The sequence below is a fragment of the Anolis carolinensis genome, chromosome 1 (assembly GCF_035594765.1).
Source record: "Anolis carolinensis isolate JA03-04 chromosome 1, rAnoCar3.1.pri, whole genome shotgun sequence".
Lineage (NCBI taxonomy): Eukaryota > Metazoa > Chordata > Lepidosauria > Squamata > Dactyloidae > Anolis > Anolis carolinensis.
Genome location: NC_085841.1, coordinates 313,417,464 through 313,441,148, shown reverse-complemented (window position 1 = coordinate 313,441,148; position 23,685 = coordinate 313,417,464). Strand labels below are relative to the sequence as shown.

Sequence of the window (23,685 nt, the reverse complement as noted above, 5' to 3'; positions counted from 1 at the left end):
TTTCCTGATTGGTTTTATCATAAAAACATGGAAAACATTTATTAAACTGCAAAAACTTTGTTTTCGGGGGACATCCTGCAGCACATTTTGATATAGTTTTTCAATTAATTTTTCATAGAGTCTCAACCAATTCAACATAGTTGAATACGTAGTCAGATACGTAGATGACACCTTCACGATTTGGAGCCATGGAGAGGAAGAACTCAGCAAGTTCCTGGACCATCTTAACAGCATCCACCCAAACATCCAATTCACCATGGAAAAAGAAAAGGAAGGAAAACTGCCATTTCTAGATGTTCTGGTCATCCGCAAACCCAATCAACAATTGGGCCACACAGTTTACAGAAAACCTACACACACAGATAGATACCTTCATAAAAACTCCAACCATCACCCAAGTCAAAAAAGGAGCACAATCAAAGCCCTGACAGACCGTGCACAAAGAATCTGCGAACCTCACCTCCTCCAAGGTGAACTCAACCACCTAAACTGGGCTCTACAGGCCAATGGATACTCCACCACAGACATCAGAAGAGCTGCAAGGCCAAGAACAAGCCATGAGAGTCAAGACAAAGATCCACCCAGAGGAAAGGTGTTCTTACCATACATCAAGGGAACTACTGACCGCATAGGGAAGCTGATGAAGAAGCACAACCTACAAACTATCTACAGACCCACGAAGAAAATCCAACAAATGCTACGGTCAGCGAAGGACAAGAGGGATCCTCTCTCTTCTGCAGGAGTCTACCGGATACCATGCAGCTGTGGACAAGTCTACATAGGGACCACCAAACGCAGCGCCCAAACAAGAGTCAAAGAACATGAAAGGCACTGCAGACTAATTCAACCAGAGAAATCAGCCATAGCAGAGCATTTGATGAACCAGCCTGGTCACAGAATACTATTTGAGAACACAAAAATGCTGGACCATTCTAACAACTATCATGTCAGACTACACAGAGAAGCCATTGAAATCCACAAGCATGTGGACAACTTCAACAGAAAGGAAGAAACCATGAAAATGAACAAAATCTGGCTACCAGTATTAAAAAACTCAAGAATCAGAACAGTAAATAAAAAGCAATACTCTAAAAACAGAGGATTTCCAGACATGAATCAACCTAGGGCAGTTAACGACTCTAAACAAAGGATGCCCCAGAGGCAGGAAGAAGACAGCAGATAAGCTTTTCAATGCTAATTAAAGTGATTAACTACACACATTCACACTGACCTCTCTCACCCTAGACTTTCCACAGATATATATTTATAATGCCAGCAGTATATCTTTTGACAGGTATGGCCCAGGTGTTTATGGCCTTGATGGTGTTGCCTCCATTGAGCTTGCTTTTGAGAATTTTTCTGACCCTTTGTGTGTATTCTTTGCTGACCACAGTTTTTACATGTTCATGCTTGATGTTGTCCAGCTGTAGTATGCCCAGATATTTATAGGCCTCTGGCTGGTGACACTTTATTGTTTGGCCATTAGGCATATTTATGCCCTCACTTTCAATGATTTTTCCTTTCTTCAATGCCACTGTCGAACATTTGTCCAAACCAAACTCCATGCCAATATCAGTGCTAAAAATTCGGACAGTGTTGGTCAGAGACTGGATTTCAGTTTCCGTTTTCCCATACAGCTTCAGGTCATCCATGTACATCAGATGTGAAATTTTGTGAGATTTCTTAGATGTTTGATAGCCGAGATTTGATTTTTGTAAGATTGTTGACAGAGGGATCACGGCAATAATGAAAAGCAGAGGGGACAATGAGTCTCCTTGGAAAATTACTCTTTTGATGTTAACAAGTCCATAGCTTTCATTTCCAACAAACAGTTCAGTCTTCCAGTGCTCCATCATGTTTTCAATGAAGGTGCAACGTTTTTACTAATCCCGATGGCGTCCAGGCACTTGACGATCCAGCTGTGTGGGAGTGAGTCAAAGGCCTTTTTGTAGTCAATACACGTCATGTGAAGATTAGCTTTTCGGCTCTTACAATTCTCCAGAATCATTTTGTCAATCAATAACTGGTCTTTTGTGCCCCTGCTTTTCCGCTTGTTGCCTTTCTGTTCATCTGACAAGATGTTTTTTTCTTCAAGATAATCTTGAACTTTGTCAGCTATGATGCCAGTCAGTAGTTTAAACATAGTGGGCACACACGTTATTGGCCTGTAGTTTCCTGGTGGAATGTGGAATGGACAGGGAGAACACTCGTCCTTGTGATATTTCAGAATGCAGAGGATTACAGCAGAAATTCAGAAAAATACATTGCGTGTTGTGGGGGTAAATATATTATCCTTTTTCCTTATAAGCAGAATGGGACAAAACACTATGGTAAAAAGATGATTCCCCCACCCCGCTTTCCACCACTCACTCCGCAGGCATGTAGCCGAAGGGGGGGGGGGTTTGAGGTGCTTCACCCACCCCCCCCTGAAATTCTCAGAGTGGTCCTCGAGAAGGCCTTACATTTATTATTTAAACTGTTATGTTTATTCATATCATGATCTGATCACCATGCTCAATATATCCCATATGCATGGGGGTATTGGGATAACCATACAAAAGGTTTGCTAGGATAGACCCTCTCCCACCCAGACTCAGCCCCCCCCCCCCAAACCAAAATCCCAGCACCCCCCCGAATCAAAATTCTGGCTACATGCCTGACTTACGGGATGAGGTCCTAAGAGAATAATAAAAACTTGTATGTGGGAAGACCAGTATCTTTGGTGATTTAACCGAAGTACTACACTATGATACTATCATTGGACTATAAGTCACATAATTCCACAACAAACATAAGATTATGTGACTTTCTATTTAACATATCTGAGGGGGTCTGGATAGGGTGAATTAGGTAAGAGTGTTAGTGTAGAGTAAGTGGATTTGGTGATACTAGATTGTATGATTAATGCAGTTTGATATCTTAAAAGCCTCCAAAGAAGGAGCCTCCACCACACTCCGGGGCAGAGAGTTCCACTGCTAAACAGTGAGGAAGTTCTTCCTGATGTTCAGGTGGAATCTCCTTTCCTGTAGTTTGAAGCCACTGTTCCGCATTCTAGTCGCCAGGGAAGCAGAAAACAAGCTTGCTTCCTCCTCCCTATGACTTCCCCTCACATATTTATACATGGCTTTCATCATGTCTGCTCTCAGCCTTCTCTTCTGCAGGCTAAACATGCCCAACTCTTTAAGCTCATAGGGCTTGTTCTCCAGACCCTTGATCATTTTATTTGCCCTCCTCTGGACACCTTCCAGCTTGTCAACATCTCAATTGAAGGGAGATGTTGACAAGCTGGAAGGTGTCCAGAGGAGGGCAACTAAAATGATCAAGGGTCTGGAGAACAAGCCCTATGAGCTTAAAGAGCTGGGCATGGAGGTGCCCAGAATTGGACACAATATTCCAGGTGTGGTCTGACCAAGGCAGAATAGAGGGGGAGCATGACTTCCCTGGATCTAGACGCTATTCCCCTATTTATGCAGGCCATCTGTTGGGGGTGCTTTGAATGCAATTTTCCTGCTTCTTGGCAGGAGGTTGGACTGAATGGATGGACTGAATGGACGGAGGTCTCTTCCAACTCTATTATTCTATGATTCTATTACATTATTTTAACTTTAAGATATGGAATCCTCGAAGTTATAGTTTTATAAAGTCCGTCTTCTCTGCCAAAGAGTGCTGGTGCCTTGCCAAGCTTCAACTCTTAGGATCCCATGACACTGAGTCAGACAATTCTGGAAATTAGACTTTGCACCTCCTTTGCCAATGGCATACTTAATTTTCACCTCATTTATGAAAGAGCTTCTGAATGCTGACTCATCAGATATTGACTCTGACAGCTCATCTCAGTCTGTGGTGGAGAGAAAGGCCAACTCCCTAATTTCAAATGTAAAAAAAAATAATAATCAACTTGTTAGAAGTTGACCGTGGCAAGAAAAATTCCCACACTTGATCTATTGTACAACGTCAATACGGCACTTTGAAGAACTGTTTAAACTGCTGTATAAAAGAAAAAGTTTGCCAATTAGCTAGAACATTCTAAAACAACTATGAAAATATTGGATATTCCAGATTTTCATGATTTAAATTGTTTCTGGATCTTAAGCAAGATATTTAAAGTATTTTAAAATGCTCTTGTTGTTGTTTATTTGTTCAGTCACTTCTGAATCTTCGTGACCTCATGGACCAGAGCTCCCTTGTTGGCCATCACCACCCCCAGCTCCTTCAAGGTCAAGCCAGTCACTTCAAAGATACCATCCATCCATCTGGCCCTTCCATTTTCCCCAGAATCATTCTCTTCTCCAAGCTTTCCTGTCTTCTCATTATATGGCCAAGGTACTGCATCTTTGCCTCTAATATCCTTCCCTCCAGTGAGCAGTCGAGCATTATTTCCTGGAGTATGGACTAGTTGGATCTTCTTGAGGTCCAAGGCACTCTCAGAATTTTCTTCCAACACCACAGGTAACGATCCTTTGGAGGAGTTTAAATGCTCTACCAAATAAATACATGTATAAAGCTGGTGTACTTTGCTTCTAATGTGAATCAAATTTATTTTGCAAATACAGTAGAGTCTCACTTATCCAACATAAACGGGCCGGCAGAACATTGGATAAGTGAATATGTTGGATAATAAGGAGGGATTAAGGAAAAGCCTATTAAGCATCAAATTAAGTTATGATTTTACAAATTAAGCACCAAAACATCATGTTATACAACAAATTTGACAGAAAAAGTAGTTCAATACGCAGTAATGCTATGTAGTAAATACTGTATTTATGAATTTAGCATCAAAAGATCATGATGTTTTGAAAACATTGACTACAAAAATGCGTTGGATAATCCAGAATGTTGGATAAGTGAGACTCTACTGTAGCTCCCTGATATTTTGTATTTGTAGTTGTATTTGTTACTCTTCATGGGCCCATGTCGCCATCTAGTGGACAAAAGCTGTAACGAAGAATCCACAAAGAAGACTTTTGTGACATGATGCATCTATACTGTAGAATTAACGCTGACACCACTTTAACTGCTGTGGCTCAATTCTATACAAGTCTGGGATTTGTCATTTGGTGAAGCACCAGCACTCTTTGGCAGAGAAGCCTTGGTGGTCTTCTAGTGCAAGACAGGTTACAGTAAATCTGCAACAAGTTTCAGACTACAGTTCATTGCACATTTCCTTGGTTTGGATTCCAAGGCTCAACTAGACCTCTAAACCCAGGGCTGGACTACAATGATGGGAAAGAGCATAAAGCATAAGATGCAACTATAAGTTCAGGTATGATAGACAAAGAGAACCACTGATCTTGAGTTGAGCTTGGAAAGGCATCTTTTGGGGTCCCTATCTCTCAGAACCTTTATGGTGACTGAAGGATTTAGATAGACATGATTACCAAGCTCTGACATGAAAACATCTGCTGTTTCCTCCCGCTTGGCACTCAAACCCCTTCCCCAAGGAAAATGGGGCAGACTGACTTCAAAATGCTGACTTTCTCAAGCAGCTAATTTAAGTGCATGGGTTTTTTTTAAAGGCACACATCTAACACAATGTACAGTAATATGATTTTTGTTCCTAGGATATAAATGTCATTTACTAATTGGCTCTATCTATCATAAAAACATGGAAAAGTTTATTAAACTGCAAAACCTTGTTTTTGTGGGACATCTTGCAGCACATTTTGCTATAGTTTTTCAATGAAAATCTCAGAGAGTCTCAACCAATTCAATACAGCTTGTGGCAGCCACAAAAACGAAGTTTCTGGAGTATAACAACTAATTTCAAAGTAAGTACAGCACAATTAAATAGGAAATACTACTTTCAAACCAGGAACAGAAAGTTTTTCAAATGTTGTTACACAGTGTAATGGCTGATTCCTGCCTGAGGGAATCCGTTGTTGGGAGGTGTTAGCTGGCCCTGATTGTTTCATGCCTGGAAATACCCTGTTTTCAAAGTGTTCTTTATTTAAGGTAAAGGTTTCCCCTGACGTTAAGTCCAGTCATGTCTGACTCTGGGAGTTGGTGCTCATCTCCATTTCTAAGCCGAAGAGCCGGCGTTGTCCGTAGACACCTCCAAGGTCATGTGGCCGGCATGACTGCATGGAGCGCCGCTACCTTCCCGCCAGACCTATTGATCTACTCACATTGGCATGTTTTCGAGCTGCTAGGTTGGCAGGAGTTCTTTATTTACTGTCCTGATTTTTAAGTTTTTTAAAATACTGGTAGCCAGATTTTGTTCATTTTCATGGTTTCCAACAAAGGATTTCCCCAGGCAGGAATCAGACAGGCCTTGAAGCTTCAAGGCTTTTCAATGCTAATCAAGGCGATTAGTTGCAACATTCACACTTGCCTCCAACAGACAAGATTTCTTTCTCCCACCCTGGACCTTCCAAAGATATATGAATCCCACTTGTCTAGTTTTCAACAGACCTCGCAACCTCTGAGAATGCCTGTCATAGATGTGTGCGAAACGTCAGGAGAGAATGCTTCTGGAACATGGCCATGCAGCTCGGAAAACTCATAGCAACCCAGAGGTCCGGGCATGAAAGCCGCCGACAATACATTGAATCATGATGATGATTAAAAGTTTCTAACTAAAATTGGGTGTCCCCCCCCCCCTCGAAAACAGTAGAGCAGCGTATTTTAGAGAGCGCTAGACATCTGTAAGTATCTATATACTTTGCCTATCTCTCTTTGGACTATCTCTATGGTCCAGATATCGAGCCGGAAGCCGGAAGCCGGAAGCGCTTCTTTCTTGGTGGGAGTTGACTGCGCGTTGAGGCCGGCCTTGAGGAGGAGGCGAGAAGTAATTTGTGGAGGGAAGGGGAACCCGAGGGAGGCTTGGCAAAGTCGGCAGGGCAGGCCTGGCGGCTGGAGGGGCAGCAGGAGCACGACCAGGAGAAGCCCCAGCCATGGCTTCCATATTGGACCAGTATGTGGACTCGCTTTCTCACTCGGCCTCGTCGCCGCAGAGCCGCGCCAGCCTCGGGATCCCGCACTCCGGTAAAAGGGAGGGGAAAAGGCCTCTGGGCCTCGATTGGGAGGGGAGGCCTTTCCTCGGGCAGGAAGCTTCCCTCCTCGCCTGTGCAGCCTTTTGGCCAACGAGCCCCAACACTTGCTCCTTTGGGGCCACAAGGGGTCCATCTGCACTGAAAAATAAATGTAGTTTGGCACCGCGCTAACTGCTATGACTCAGTGCTATAGGATCCTGGGAGTTGTGCTTTTTACAAGGCCTTTAGTTTTCTCTCATAAGTAGTGCCAGTGTCTCAGCAAACGCCAGAATGAATGCAGTTTGACGCTGCTTTGGAATGCTATAGAAATCCTATAGCATTCCAAAACAGCGTCAAACTGCATTCATTCTGGGTTGCTGTGAGTTTTCCGGGCTGTATGGCCATTTCCAGACACATTCCCTCCTGACGCTTCGCCCGCATCTATGGCACGCATCCTCGAGAGGTTGTGAAGTCAGTTGGAAACTAGTCACGTGGGGTTTATATATCTGTGGAATGTTCAGGGTGGAAGAAAGAATTCTTGTCTGCTGGAGGCAAGTGAGAATGTTGCAATTTGCTGCCTTGATTAGCATTTATCTAATCTATTTATTTGCCACCTTGATTAACATTGATCTAATCTATCTATTTATCTAATTTATCTCTGAGTCCCCCTGGGGAGCTTGAGTGGAATATCAACAAAGTATAGGTCAAGGTAAAGGTTTTCCCCTGACGTTAAGCCCAGTCATGACCGACTCTGGGGGTTGGTGCTCATCTCTAAGCCGAAGAGCCGGCGTTTTACGTAGACACCTCCAAGGTCATGTGGCTGGCATGACTGCATGGAGCGCCGTTACCTTCCCGCCGGAGCAGTACCTATTGATCTACTCACATTGGCATGTTTTCGAACTGCTAGGTTGGCAGAAGCTGGAGCTAACAGTGGCCGCTCACTCCGCTCCCGGAATTTGAACCTGGGACCTTTCAGTCTGCAAGTTCAGCAGCTCAGTGCTTTAACACACTTCGCCACCGGGGCTCCTTATAAACAAAGTATATTATTACATTATTATTATTAATGGCCTTTCAGCTTCAAAGCCTGACTGCTTCCTCTCTGGGGGAATCCTTTGCTAGGAGGTGTTAGCTGGCCCTGATTGTCTCATGCCTGGAATTTTCCCAGTTTTCTGAGTTTGCTGTCCTCATTTTAGAGTTTTTTTAATACTGGTAGCCAGATTTTGTTTATTTTCATGGTTTCCTCCATTATGTTGAAATTGTCCACATGCTTGTGGATTTCAATGGTTTCTCTGTGTCGTTTGACATGGTGGCTGTTAGAGTGGTCCATCATTTCTGTGTTCTCAATTAATATGCTGTGTCCAGATTGGTTCATCAAGAGCTCTGCTATGGATTCCCCCAGGCAGGAAGGAGCCAGGCTTTGAAGTGAAAGGCCATTAATTGCTAATCCAGGCAGCAGATTCCAACACTCACTTGCCTCAAACAGACAAAAGTTCTTTCCCCCACCCTAGACATTCCACAGATTCCACCCCACTTACCTAGTTCCCAACAGACCTCACAACCTCTGGGGATGCCTGCCATAGATGTGAGTGAAATGTCAGGAGAGAATGCTTCTGTAATATGGCCATACAGCCCGGAAAACTCACAGCAACCCAGTGATTCTGGCCATGAAAGCCTTTGACAAGGCATTCATTCTATTACACAGGCATGGGCAAACTTCGCCCTCCGGTTGTTTTGAACTTCAAATCCCACAATTCCTAACAAAACACCCAGAGGGAGGCTCGAAGTTTGCCCATGCGTGTTCTACTACAATGTAGAGTAGAATCCCATTCATTCTCAGTTTGAGCTTTATTGCATTACTAATTATTGAAAGCATATCTTTCAGAGTTCTCCCAATACCAATATTGCAGAAAACAAACAGAATCCAAGTAGAGGAAAGATGGGGGGGGGGGGGGGGTTGCTTTGCATAAAAAATGAGCTCTTTGTCAGAGGCTTTGTTAATGGAGGTATTCCTGAAAATTTGTTTGAACTTAGTTAAATTACATCCGAATGTATATGTATACACATATCGTATTGATTTATTTTTTAAAATTGTTTGTCTTAATATAGCAAGGACATAGCACTGTTCCATGCTTCAGTGTAGAATGACTTATAGCGCTATTATTATTATTATTATTATTATTATTATTATTATTATTATTATTATTTTACTACCCTGCATTTCTCCCAATAATGGGACACAAGGTAGATAGTACAGATAAAAACTATACACAATATTAAAGCTAAGAACTGAATGTGTTTATAATTATGTGGACTGTGTTATGTATTGACTTGTTTATTTAAGTTGTTTTATAATTTATTGAGTTGTTTTTGATTTGTTTATATAGTGCTGTCGGCATTGAATGTTTGTCATTGTTTATTTTCTTGTGAGCTGCGCTGAGTCCTTTTGGGGAGATAAGGCAGGCAATAAATAAAATTCCATTTATTCATTCATATTTAAAAAACAATTAAACATACCAAAATCTGTGGGTGCTCAAGTTCCATTGATATATACAATGGTGTAATAAAATGGTGCCCCTTTTTAAAATGCCAAAATCAAACGTTTTCTCTTGGGATTTTTTTACTTAATGTTTTAAAGCCGTGGATGCAGAATCTGTGGATAAGCGGGGCCAACTGTATTTTCATATGGCCCCTTTCCCTCTTATCACATGCTATAGCTTCCTGCTGCTTTTTAAAAAAACCATAGACAAAAAGTAGCAGAATCTACTTATTCTTTGGGGAAAACATCAATCCCATTGAATTTATTTCAACATTTATAAGTCTTTGTTATTTTATATGTGATAAATGTTGCCTGAATGAGATAAAATAATTCTCTTCTCACTTAAGGCAGGAGTTGTTCAGTATTGCTAGTAGATTTATTTCAGATTAATATTTCACACTAAGATTCTTATATCAGGTTAAGCCTCCCTTATCACAAATTCTTGGGATCTAAAATGCTTCAGATACCAGAATTTCCCTCCTGATTATTTTTTGAATATCTGTTTTCGCATATATTCAGGGACAGGGGGAAAGAGGGAATAGTCACACATCCAGCATTTGCTGAATTTTCCTCAGGGAGCTTGTCTTTAAGGAGAACCATTGTTAGGAATTTGATGGCGGAAGAGAAGAGGGGAAGTAGGGGATTCTGGGTCCTGTTGCTGTCACAAGACCCCAAAGAAAGCAGATATCCCAGCTGCTTCCCTGGCTATCAGCACAGGTACTCCTCTTCTAGCAAAGTAGCCCTTGAAGCTGGGAGGGAAGGTGGAGAAAAGTCCAATTCAGCCATACCAACGGGTGCTTCGCTTAGTCTCTGTAACCCTCATCGCCAGGATGTTTTATGTTTGAAGTAATTTAATGGTCACTTTTTGTCTTCTTAAGGTTACGTGAACGCTCGCCTGGAAAAAGAGACACCAATTTTTAACAAACAGAGGATTGATTTCACCCCTCCTGAGAAGATTAACAGTCTGGTTGTCTCCTCTAACCAACTGTGTATGAGTCTTGGGAAAGACATACTTTTTAGGTAAATGATGCAGAGTTTTGTATTACTGAGACTTTTGAATGTGAGCAAGTATCAAGCGACTGCGCTTTAGCATTCGAGTCTTGTTTCCCATTTGTGATGATAAAGTGTGTTTTGAAAAAGGGAAATGGTCAACCTGATAAGAAACCAAAGAGATGTCTCCAGAACCTCTGTGAGAATAATTTTAAAGCCATGGGAATAAAAGAGGATTTTCCTTGTTCTGTGAGTGGAGGGATGCACATACACACTGGGATTTTTTTAAAAAAAAAAATCTTGAAAAATGTAATAATACAGATTAAGTCACTTTGTTACTTTAGGAACAAAGAGCCCCCCCCCCCCCCCCGGTGGCACAATGGGTTAAGGTCATGTGCCAGCAGGACTGCTGACTGAAAGGTTGGTGGTTCCAATCCAAGGAGCATGGTATGCTCCTGTCTGTCAGCTACAGCTTCCCATGCAGGGACATGAGAGTAGCCTCCCACAGGATGGTAAAACATCTGGGTGTCCCCTGGGCAACATCCTTGCAGATGGCCAATTCTTTCACACCAGAAGTGACTTGCAGGTTCTTAAGTCGCTCCTGATACGAAAAAAATAGGAACATAAATGCATTATATATAAGATGACTAGGCATAAGTATATTATGTTAACACAGCAAATATAAATAGGCAATGTGCAAATATGCATAACAAAGAAACACATGATCAATATGAGGTGGAACTTTTGTTTTGATTAGCTATCAATTATTTAATAGATAAAATCAAATTTGTTGGCTATTTTTTTAGTCCCACCTCTTTCTTGTCCAATAAAAAACCCCAACATAAATGGCAGTTGACTGAACTGTGGCAACAATTTTCATAACTGTTCAAGTAGCTGTGTCATAGAGTGCTTGCCTTATAGGTGTAGTTTGTGTGTGTGTATATTCTACAACAAATAGGAATCTGAGGAACTAAAATGTATCTTCTGGTTGGAAGATAATTACATAGAACATGACAATTCATAGCCTCATGATTGTTGGATATCTGTATCTTCTTTGCTGAGCTATTTACAGACCTTTATTGTATCCAATCCTGGCACCCCAATGTAAAAGAGATATTGACAAACTGAAATGTGTCCAGAGGGGGAAACTAAAATGATCAAAGGTCTGGAGACCATGTCCTATGAGGAGTGTCTTAAAGAGCTGGGTATGTTTAGCCTGCAGAAGAGAAGGTTGAGGGGAGACAATGATAACCATGTAGAAATATGTGGAAGGATGCCATAAGGAGGAGGGAGTTGAGTTGTTTTCTGCTGTCTTGGAAACTAGTACTCAGAACAGTGAGTTCGAATTATAGGAAAGGAGATTCCACCTGGATATTAGGAAGAACATCTTGACTGTAAGAGCTGTTCGATAGTGGAATTCTCTGTCTCGGAGTGTGGTGGAAGCTCCTTACTTGGAGGCTTTTAAGCAGAGGCTGGGTGGCCACCTGTCGGGCACTTTGATTGTGCTTTTCGTGCATGGCAGGGGGTTGGACTAGATGGCCCATGTCGTCTCTTCCAACTCTATTATTCTATGATTATATATGGGTCTTCATTGTGATTTATTCCTCAGTGGTAAAATATATATTCATCCATTTTGTTTCTTCTGCCTTTCAACAATTTGTTTTCTTTCCCCTTTTATGTAGACTTGACTTGGCCAAGGCAGATGAGCCCAACCAGGTAGAGCTTGGACGGAAAGATGAAGCCAAAGTTCATAAGCTCTTTTTAGACCACACAGGTAAGATGAGAAGAGTAGGTGCAAAGTGCTACTTGACATCTTTAATAAAGGCCTAGCAGCAAAAGTGGTGTCAGACTGTATTAATTTACAGTGTATCTGTACCCTAAGACTGGGGAAGACAGATTTGTAAATTCATATCTCCTAATGCATAGAAACTGTTAAGTAACTTAAAAATAGGTATGCTAGCAAAGGTTTTAAAAGTTGCACATTTTCTTTTACAGTTAATATATTATGTACTGAGACCAAAAGGCACCATATTCCAAATAGTATTGCTTATTAGAATGTGTAAATCAATGTGAAAATTCCAAAAACACATCCATTTGCCTCTGAAAGTGTAAATTTCTTATATGAAGTGCCTGAGGGCACTCAGTGTTAACGATAAAAATATAAAGCAGGTGCATTTTATGTTCATTTGAACTGAGTAACAATTGTGTAGTAAAATAATCAACTGAGATAGACTGATGGATGGTGGAGCTGCCTATGGCTGGTGAACTACATTCCTCCAAATACTAGACACAGCATGCCCTTATACACCAGCTGTTAGAAAACACAAGTAGGATAGATAGCACTATTACCCTTAAGGTTTCTTGTGGGCTTCTCATAGTCGACTGATTCACCATGACTCAGGCAGAATTCTGGCATAGAAAGTCTGATCCACTAGGGGGAGCCCTTCTCGCAAATATTATCTTGCCTGTGTTGTCGAAGGCTTTCATGGCTGGGATCAAGCCCGGAAAACATACAACAACCCTATTATCTTGCCTTTTCTGAACCTTCCTCAAGCATCAGAGGATGTGTTTGGGGCGAAGAGGATTATTCATAATTATTCATAATCTTCATCTCATTCACTGTATTCATTCTCCCATGTAGGTTCACACCTTATCATTGCCCTGAATACCAGCGAGTGCCTCTATTTGAGCCGAAGTGCTCAGAAGGTGCGCATCCTGTCCCGCTGGAAAGGTCATTTGATTGAAAGTGTCGGCTGGAACAAGTTCTTTGGCACGGAGATGAACACAGGCCCCATTTTGGTTGGGACATCGCAAGGTCATATTTACGAGGCTGAAATTTCCGTCAGTGAAGGCAGTCTCTTTGGCACTAATCCTGACCAGTATTTCCGCCTCATTTATAACCTGGAGGAGGAAGCGGGACCTGCCCCTGTCTGCTGCCTTGAGATCGAACGGGGCATTGATGGGAAATGCTTCATCATTGCCACCACTCGCAAAAGGCTTTTCCAGTTTGTTGGCAAGATCCCAGAAGGATCAGAGCAGCAGGCCTTTGGTGCCATATTTAGCATGCCCGCAGATCACTTGCCTGGCTTCCGAGAGTTTCCAGCTAGTCTTGGCTACAGTGAAATAGCCTTCTACACTCCAAAGCTCCGTTCCTCTCCTAGTGCTTTTGCTTGGATGATGGGAAATGGTGTCCTGTATGGGTCACTGGACTATGGACGTCTTGACTCTATTCTGAGTGATGAGCAGGTCTGGGAATATCCTTCTGATGTGGATGCAGTAGCCAATAAGCCTATCTCCATAGTTCTCACTCAGTTCCACTTTCTGCTGCTGTTTCCTGACCACGTGAAGGCTGTCTGCACTTTGAATGGACAGGTTGTCTTCCAGGACATGTTCTTGGAAAAGTTTGGCTCTCTGAAGCGTATGATCAAAGATCCCTCATTTGGGCAGATCTGGATTCACACCGAAAAAGTGGTGTTTCGGTACAATGTCCAGCGAGAGTCTCGCGATGTATGGAAGATGTATATGAACGTGAATAAGTTTGACCTGGCAAAAGAGTATTGCAAGGATCGCCCTGAGTGCCTAGATACTGTGTTGGCAAAGGAGGCAGAATACTGTTTCCAGAACAGGAGATACCTTGACAGTGCAAAATGTTATGCGTTGACCCAGAATTACTTTGAGGAGATTGCCCTTAAGTTTATCGAAGCTCAGCAGGAAGAGGCCTTGATGGAATTCCTAATTAAAAAACTAGCTAACCTCAAGCAGTCAGAAAAAACTCAGACTACCTTGCTGACAACTTGGCTAACGGAGCTGTACCTAAATCGCCTGGGCATACTAGAAGGAGATGCCTCCAAAAGGGACCTCTATGAGAAAACTCGCGACAAGTTCCGCAGCTTCCTGGGCAGCCCCAAAAACAAAGAATGCCTGTTTAACAACCGAGCAACCATTCACGAGCTGTTGGCAAGCCACGGGGACACAGAACATATGGTGTACTTTGCTGTCATAATGCAGGACTATGAGCGGGTGATAGCCCATTATTGTCAGCATGAGAATTACAACGAAGCACTCGAAGTCCTCTCCAAAATCAAGGATGAGAATCTGTTCTACAAGTTTTCTCCTGTTTTGATCCACCACATCCCCAAGAAGGTTGTAGATGCTTGGATTGAAATGGGCAAGAAACTGGATGCGAAGAACCTCATCCCTGCCCTGGTCAACTATAGTCAGAGTGGGAGTACACAGCAGGTCAATGAAGCCATTCGCTACATGGAATTCTGTGTGAGCGAACTGAAGGAAACTCAGCAAGCCATTCACAATTACCTGTTGTCACTCTATGCTTTGTGTCGCCCTGACTCACTGTTATCATACCTGGAACAAGCTGGAACGTATGCAGACAACATCCACTACGACTTGAAATACGCACTTCGTCTCTGTGCAGAACATGGCCACCACCGTGCCTGTGTCCATGTGTACAAAGTTATGGAGATGTATGAAGAAGCTGTGGATCTAGCTTTGCAGGTATGTGTGTTACCATATGAACGATGAGATCTTTAGCTTTCAATGACATTTAGATCTCAGAAAGGATGGGCCTGCTTAAACATTGAAGGTAGTTTGAAACTGAATAAAAGAACACTGTTGTTACCACCAAAGCCTGAAAAGCAAGAAGAGCTTGGAAAGTTAATTTTGGAAATGGTGGCTTTAGCTCCCTAGAAACCTCCATCCAGCATATGAGTGGAATTCAGGGAGCTGTAATCCAAGATCTGAAATCAAGTGACTCTTAGCCCAGAATTCTGTAGTATTAAAATTGCCCTGGTCATCACTCATTTTAACAAGTGAGATCATCATTTTTGTCTGTTTTACCCAGCCTTTCCTCTAGGAAGCCCATAAGGCAATAACCATTCTACTGTTGTCGCAGTATCTAGCAACAGAGGGCTTGTGAACAGTTCCTAATACAGTAGAGTCTCACTTATCCAAGCTAAACGGGCCGGCAGAAGCTTGGATAAGAGAATATCTTGGATAATAAGGAGGGATCAAGGAAAAGCCTATTAAACATCAAATTAGTTTTTGATTTTACAAATTATGCGCCAAAACATCATGTTATACAACAAATTTGACAAAAAAGTAGTTCAATATGCTGTAATGTTATGTTGTAATTACTGTATTTACGAATTTAGCACCAAAATATCATGATCTATTGAAAACATTGACTACAAAAATGGCTTGGATTATCCAGAAGCTTGGATAAGCGAGGCTTGGATAAGTGAAACTCTACTGTATGTGTCTGCCAGAGATGTATCTAAATATTTCTGTAGCGACAACATTCAGAGATGTGTGCTAATTTTAATGTAGTCATAATGGCGCCATACAGAAAGAAGACAAGTTAAACATTGCTGGCTCATGTTTAACTTGTTGTCCACAAGGACTCCATGTGAAAAAGATCTTGGAGTCCTTGTGGACAACAAGTTAAACATGAGCCAGCAATGTGATGCGGCTGCTAAGAAAGCCAACGGGATTCTGGCCTGCATCAATAGGGGAATAGCGTCTAGATCCAGGGAAGTCCTGCTCCCCCTCTATTCTGCCTTGGTCAGACCACACCTGGAATACTGTGTCCAATTCTGGGCACCACAGTTGAAGGGAGATGTTGACAAGCTGGAAAGCGTCCAGAGGAGGGCAACTAAAATGATCAAAGGTCTGGAGAACAAGCCCTATGAGGAGAGGCTTAAAGAACTGGGCATGTTTAGCCTGCAGAAGAGAAGGCTGAGAGGAGACATGATAGCCATGTACAAATATGTGAGGGGAAGTCATAGGGAGGAGGGAGCAAGCTTGTTTTCTGCTGCCCTGCAGACTAGGACACGGAACAATGGCTTCAAACTACAGGAAAGGAGATTCCACCTGAACATTAGGAAGAACTTACTCACAGTGAGGGTTGTTCGGCAGTGGAACTCTCTCCCCCGGACTGTGCTGGAGGCTCCTTCTTTGGAGGCTTTTAAACAGAGGCTGGATGGCCATCTGTCAGGGGTGCTATGAATGCGATTTCCTGCTTCTTGGCAGGGGGTTGGACTGGATGGCCCATGAGGTCTCTTCCAACTCTACTATTCTATGATTCTATGAAGAGGAAAATACCATGATGTTTGAAAGGAATTTTGAGATTTGCTAAAATAGAACAAATAGTGACAAAATAAACTTCTAGGGAAACCCCTTCCCATTCCCTTGGAAATCACAGAACAGAATCCATAACAAGTTATGGCAGGATGGGGGAAGGAGTGAGAAACAAATTCAAAAGTATGGGCTTACTTAAGATGCATCTACACTGTAGAATGAATATGGTTCGACACTACTGGCTCAGTGTTATGGAATTATGGGAGTTGTAGCTTGGTGAGGCTCCAGCCCTATTTGGCAAAGAAGTCTAAACGCCTTCTCAGGCTACAGCTCATAATTCCATAGTCATGGCAGTTAAATTGGTGTCAAACTGCATTAATTCTACAGTGCAGATGCACCCTTAATCAAGCCACTTAGTACAACTTAGTAGGTTAAAGTCAAAAACAAGATCCATATGGAAATGCAACTTATTTCAGTCTTGTACCTCTGAACTGGCAAAATTTCAAAATAATCTGATTACTAATAATACCATCTAACATCAGATGAAATAGATGAAGGACATCTGGTTCTTATCCTTCCATTTTGACATTTTAAATTCCCCTTTCTAATGTGTTCTTATTATGTATTTTATGATAAGAATGGGGACAAATGGTAACAGTATCCTTTCTTGTTTTTAACTTCTTGATGTCCCTATCCTAGGTTGATGTTGATATGGCAAAGTCCTGCGCAGACCTCCCTGATGAGGATGAAGAGCTGAGAAAGAAGCTCTGGCTGAAGATTGCACGACATGTGGTCCAGGAAGAGAAGGATGTCAAGAAGGCTATGGCCTGCCTTTCTAGCTGTGAGCTGCTGAAGATTGAAGATGTCCTGCCTTTCTTCCCAGACTTTGTCACTATTGATCACTTCAAGGAAGCCATCTGCAACTCTCTTGAGGCCTACAACAAGCACATAGAGGAGTTGAAGACAGAGATGGAGGAAGCAACCCAGAGCGCTAAGAGGATCAGGGAGGACATTCAGGAGATGCGGAACAAATACGGCTCTGTGGAACCCCAGGAGAAATGTGCAGCTTGTGACTTTCCACTTCTAAACCGTCCCTTTTATCTCTTTCTTTGTGGTCACATGTTCCATTATGATTGCCTTCTCCAGGTAGTTTATCCAAATTTGCCTGCCTATAAGCAGGTTAAGCTGGAGGACCTTCAAAAGAAGCTTTCAGCCACAAGCCAACCATCCAAATCCCACCATCGTCCTAAGGATACAGATGCAATTGGTCAAGGAAAGGGCCAGCCGAGTCGAGAACAGATGAAAGCTGATATCGATGATATTGTGGCTGCTGAATGTGTATACTGTGGAGAACTAATGATCCGGTCAATTGACAAACCTTTCATTGATCCGCAGAGGTATGAGGAAGAGATGCAGAGCTGGTTGTAGGGTCAACAGGTTTCTGACTGAACAGGAGTGTCAAATGGTCTCGCAGAGTAGGCAGCTGACTTCCAAGTATTTGAAACTTGGATTCTACAGAGGTTTGCAGCAGTATTACGCAAGTCTCATTCTCTGTGAGTCAGCTCTGTGGAATGCTAATTATGCAAAGCACTTCAGCTGCTGGATTTGTGGAGATGCATCCTCCGTATAAGTGCCGAATGGATTTTTTCTTGTTGAATGAGAACTAAAAATGATGGCTAGTGTCACAGTTGGGCAATTCCCCTGTTTCCGTGAAGAACTAGACAATGGTGGAAATGCCCCATTACATATATTAACACACACAAGAGAGATTAAAATGTGAAGCTTCTCTTTGTTATAAGCAAATAAAAGTGCACAGTCTCTTGAAAACGATTCAGTGTGCACAAAAGCTGAAAATGAGTAAATGTGCACAAACCCCATTTCTGAACATGCATCTTTCTGTTAATATTGTGTTAAGTATTGTGTTCTATATGCAAACAAAGCGATTTCATGTAAACACCATGTCTCCTTGTCTCTTGGAATGATACTGTACTTTTCCCTGCTCCCCAGTCTCTTGAAATCTTATTTGAAGCAGAAGTTAAAATTTGCTTTAGGGTTTCTTCATGTTATTCAAAGTAAATGGAATAAGCGATGGCATTGGTCACTGGAAACATTTGTGCAAATCTGAGGTAAACTTTAACAAACTTTAAACTTTAACACTGGCCAAGTTGGAGGAGTACCAATTGTGACATTAATAAAATCACTTTTCTGGATCTATCTGTTGGCTGGTGACCTTAAAACAATAGGTTTAATAGCCAATTCTACAGTTGAATTGGGAAACTCGGGATCCAGTTTTGGTGATCCTGAAATGTTCATTGGAAATTAAGATCTGAGCAACAATTGAGTTTGGCCTCAAGGCCTAAAGCTGATTTCTGTCTCTTTCTTAAAAGGGTATGTAGTTGTGTATGTACACTTTAGTAGAGAGCAGGTAATATGGAATGCCAACTAAGGAACTTGAAGTTTCAAATGTTTCAAAAGGACTTAATCACTGAACCCGTGTTATCTAATAGCTTTTGTTCTGTACTGCCATTAATAATGTTGTAAATTATATCTATACCTGAAAGTTTCCATAGTAAATCTCCTTCTTTGATTATAGTGTTGATTTGTACAGATTTCCCTTTTTAATTGCATATCAGAAATCCCTGAAATAGCTGGTTGACTTCAGAGTTTCTGTTGACTTTTGTTTTAAAGTTTCCAGTTTTGCTGCAATTTAGTTGAAAGCAAATACATGCAAATTTATTTTGTATAGTGACTCAGTATCTTTTCCATTTTAATTTAAAATATTGTTTGCATAGCTTATTGCTCAGACACTAATATTTATATGCCATCTTAAAACAGGAATTGGACACAACAAAATCCAGCCCATATTTATAAGATTGTCTGAACTTCGTGTTACAACTATACTGGCTGGATGGCCATCTGTGTTTTGATTGTGCTTTTCCTGCATGGCAGGGGGTTGAACTAGATGGCCCATATGGTTTCTTCCAAGTGGACTGTGGCATGACATTCTGCAATACTTGCTGAATTGAATACTATTTGTGTCTTAATATTTGTACTAAAATATGCAATGCAAGGCCAGAAAGTTATTTTTGTTATTTACAATATGTTCTGTCTACTTGATCTTTATGAAACTAATTGCATATTGGTTTTTTCCAATTCTGTGATTCTACTAGCTTTTAGAATTCATCATCAGAAATGGTATCTCAACACTCAACATATGGAAATATTGTAATTTTGATTATTTCAGTAACTGACCTTTACCTCTCAGATGCAGAGCAGAAATAGCAGCAGAAGAACAAATGTCTTGATTTCCACAAAACATTTTACTCTATTTGAATCAAGCACCCAGAGCTAGCCAAAATAGAAGTCTGGGAACCAACTTCTGATTTTTATTCTCTCCCCCTGCCTTAGCGACCAGTCTTGTTTGTTGTTGGAGTGTGAATGGGGAATGTGTAGCCCTCTGGATATTGGATACCAACTCCTCTTATCCATAGCCAGCATGTCCAGTGCTCATAAAAAGCATCCCTATAATGCCTGAAGGATGACAGATGTTCCAATCCCGTGTTACGGCATATGTTGGACAATTGTACCACTAACAAGCCTTCTGCTGTCACGTTTTATGTGGTTGAGATTAAGAATAGGTGGCTAGTTTTTAGTAGATTTGGGATTATTGAGTGAGAAATCAGACAGAGTACTTTTATTCAGTCATCCATTGCCTGTGCAAAATGTAACTAAGTGTTTTAAATAGAGACAAAACTCTTTAGTCTGCAACATGTTGTATGACAGTTACCTCAAGGTGGAATTGAGATTTTTTGTGCAGTATATTGAGGACAGCAGCATTGCTATCAGGAAGGAAACCCTGATTTAGGTTCTAGTAGTAGAAACTGGGAGCAGGCCAACTGCAGTTTAACCAACCTTTCCAGATGTTGAATTACAGCTCCCATCATGCTTCACCATTTTGAAAATTGTGGACCAGGTTCTCCAATTTAAGCCAGTTCCTCACCACACAGATTTAGTGTTATAAATATGTTTAGAAAAAAAACCTGCATTTCAGAAATATTTATGGATTATTGGGCTAGTAATTATGTGTGTGTTCTTTTTTAAAAAAATACTATATTCTTGGAGGATTTGTGATGAAGGGGGATTGGCCATTGCTCTTAATGTGTAATGATAGAATTCCTGTTAAACTTCAGAAAATAATAACTGGCAGTATATAAAAGAAGACTTCAGGAAATTCTGTACTAATGTACCAAGTCAAAATGTTCCCAGGAAGACACACATAAATAATAGTTTAGAAAAGGCTAAACTTGAGATTGGAGTAAACATGCAAGATCAGCCACTAGATGTCACTTGTTTCCCTAAGACTAAAATTCTGGATAAATACTGCCTATTTGTAGCAGTTTGATAACACTTTAAGTGCCATAGCTTCATTCTACAGAATCCTGGGATTTGTTTGCTTCTCATGCTGTGGTTCAGAGAAATACACTGGTGTTTTCTAGCAGAGAATTCCAATTTGCTTACCAGTCTATAAATCCCAAACAACCATAGGATGGATCCAAACTATACAATGTGGATACACCCTCAGGATAAACCAGTTCATTTCAGAAACTTCAGTTATATGCAGATAAATGATTTTATAACTGGCATTCATATATAAAATCCCAGGATTGTTCCATAGCTGTGAGCAGATAAGATCTGTTAAACCCCAAAAGGCAGCTTTGGCTAAATAATTCCTCAGTCTAGTATATCCCATCCCTTACATATTTAAAAAGTGGCTGCTTTGAGATTGTAGAGAATTCTGATTTAATACAAATCTTAACTAGATGTGTATTCATTTGAATATTAGGCTAGCTACTAGCATCAGGCCTTAGAAGGAGAAAGTGATGGACTAAAGCAAAAGGAACTTGGTGGCTTTGTTAAGTTTTCTGATTTTTGTGATTATGTTAATTACTAAGCTGGATGTTTTCATACTGCTTTTCCTGTTGCTTGAGCCACTTCATCTTCAAGTTACAGAACCCCATTAGGTACCATGATGTCTGAGCAAAGGTGCCAATGTAGTTTATAAGCGTATATAGGGTCTTGCCCATCTTCATTTACCTTCTAGAAAGGCATTGAATGAAGTCTGGCCCTGGATTTCTGGGCCTCTCAAAGAGGTTGGGGGAGTCACTTTTTTTAGAGAAGGGAACAAAACGTTCCAGAATGCCTTAGCCGGTTTGGCCAGTAGTTATAGTTCAAAATGCAACATCAGTGGGGCTGATCTGGGAAATTGGAATATCGTTCTCTGCATCTTTCATCCAGTATGGCTAGAGCCAAGTTGGTTGGGGATTCTGGGAGCTGTTTGTTTTTTTAAAAAAGGAATATATCATGCAAATTCTGCCTGATGATAGTAAAACTTGTGTCCAGTAAAGAGGTTAGTGCTGGTCCTAATAACATTTGTGTCCAAAGATGTTGCAAGTGCTTAGCAGAGCTCACTATGCTGGGAAGCTTAGGAGAAAAATTGTATAAAGTTACACCCATCTTCATTGCATGCCGTGTTCAGGTGAAAAATACATATAGAATGACCTGCTGGAGCCCAAAGCCTGTTCTTGACCTCACTCCCAGCCATGCCGCTGCCTGCCAGATGTTCTCCTCTCGCCTCCTCTCTGTTGCTCTGTCAGAAGCATGCTAACCAGCCAACCATTTCCACTTCTCTAACCCCCCTTCCCAAACCCAGCATTAGTCCTCCCTCCACTCTTTTGCTGGTAAAGAAATGCCACCCCTATCAGATTCCACTCCAACATCAATGTTTAATATGGGAAGAGCAGGTGGGGGAGAGAGAGCAAAACAAATCCCCCTGAAATTGGGAAGCTGAGAAGAAAAGAAGGAAATAATTCTGAAAGGGCTGCGACTGATAGGAGAGGCCTGCTGCTGGTTTCCTTGTGGCTACATTGTTCTTCCATAATATAGAGGTGAATTGAGGCCTTTATGCGCTGACGTAATGAGAATAGTGTCTCCCGGCCTGCAGGTGCCCTTTATTGAATCTAGTGCAAATTTGAGCTGAGCAGGAAGGCAGTTCGTCCCCTCCCATGCTTGCTCCCAGATAGCCTACCATCTCATCTGAGTATCTCATACAGGTTGTTGGCGGGTAGCTTGTTGGCTTCCTGCCTAGGATTTGTTTGGAGTCAGATAGTGAGTGGCAGGATCATAAGGAAGGTATGTACAGTCACAACATTTTATTCTGACCGGACTTTGCTCTGGGGGAATTATTATTTCCTCCCATCTTACCATGAATGTAAGAAGAGTTACACTGCATCTAACTGAGGGATATCTAGTCCATACAGCGGCGAAACAGTTACCCCCAGCAACTGTATAAGTAAGACATAAGTCCAACAGTTTCCCTAGTATAGAGTATTCTTATCCTCTTCCACTGAGCAGGGCAGGAGTACTGGCTCTAGGAAACAGAAAACACTTGGTGCTTGACAAGCCCATTACGAACTGGCCTTTTGAACTGACCTTAAACTCATGGTTGTTGTTGTGTGACTACTCTGGGCTTGTCTGCTGAAAAGAATTCTGTTTGGCACCACCTTTACTCAGTCCGCATTGTCCCTCCAGTCACCCTGTTAATACCATGCACAAGATACACATTGTGGTGGGATTGCCAAAACTAGTCACGCTTTCCGTCTTCCCAAACTCATCTCACTGTTAGGAGGCTTTCCCCATTTTTGTTCTGTGTCTCACTCAAAGAGATAAAAGCAGAATACAAATAAATATAAGTAAATAAGTAAAATTCCCAATTATTTGCATTATTTTCAGACATACGACCATGGATGCTCCACTTTTTTTTGTTAATTTTATCATCATGCATGTGAATAAACATTTTGTTTCAAGTGGAGGTGGGCTAATGTAGATGTATTGATATGCAAGTATCTGCATATATGCACCCTTTTATCCTGTTTGTTTTAAAAATACAACCCAGAAAAGAGCCACTTCCTTGCGGGAATGCTCCATCCCACCAACCAGTTCCATCCACCACTTACTTCTCTCCCCAGTAACATAGGAAAGCAATGCCACCTGGAGGGCTAGCCGTACGCCTAAGAGTCCAGATATTCTGTGAAACCT

General features: G+C 41.6%; 1 protein-coding gene across 1 annotated transcript; it reads left to right on the top strand.

The window, feature by feature from the left end:
• Positions 1 to 6,713: 6,713 nt before the first annotated feature.
• On the top strand, positions 6,714 to 19,339 carry vps18 (VPS18 core subunit of CORVET and HOPS complexes). Its single transcript, XM_003224782.4, has 5 exons — positions 6,714 to 6,984; positions 10,386 to 10,527; positions 12,180 to 12,271; positions 13,139 to 15,009; positions 17,290 to 19,339. The coding sequence occupies exons 1-5, from the start codon at positions 6,894 to 6,896 to the stop codon at positions 18,016 to 18,018; spliced, it is 2,925 nt and encodes a 974-aa protein (XP_003224830.1). The 5' UTR covers positions 6,714 to 6,893; the 3' UTR covers positions 18,019 to 19,339.
• Positions 19,340 to 23,685: the final 4,346 nt, after the last annotated feature.

Excerpts from the sequence above, each read along its gene's own strand:
- vps18 (XM_003224782.4), top strand. The coding sequence starts at position 6,894 with ATGGCTTCCATATTGGACCAGTATGTGGACTCGCTTTCTCACTCGGCC. Across the intron at positions 6,985-10,385 it reads CCTCGGGATCCCGCACTCCG|GTTACGTGAACGCTCGCCTG; the intron begins GTAAAAGGGAGG and ends TGTCTTCTTAAG. Across the intron at positions 15,010-17,289 it reads CTGTGGATCTAGCTTTGCAG|GTTGATGTTGATATGGCAAA; the intron begins GTATGTGTGTTA and ends TCCCTATCCTAG.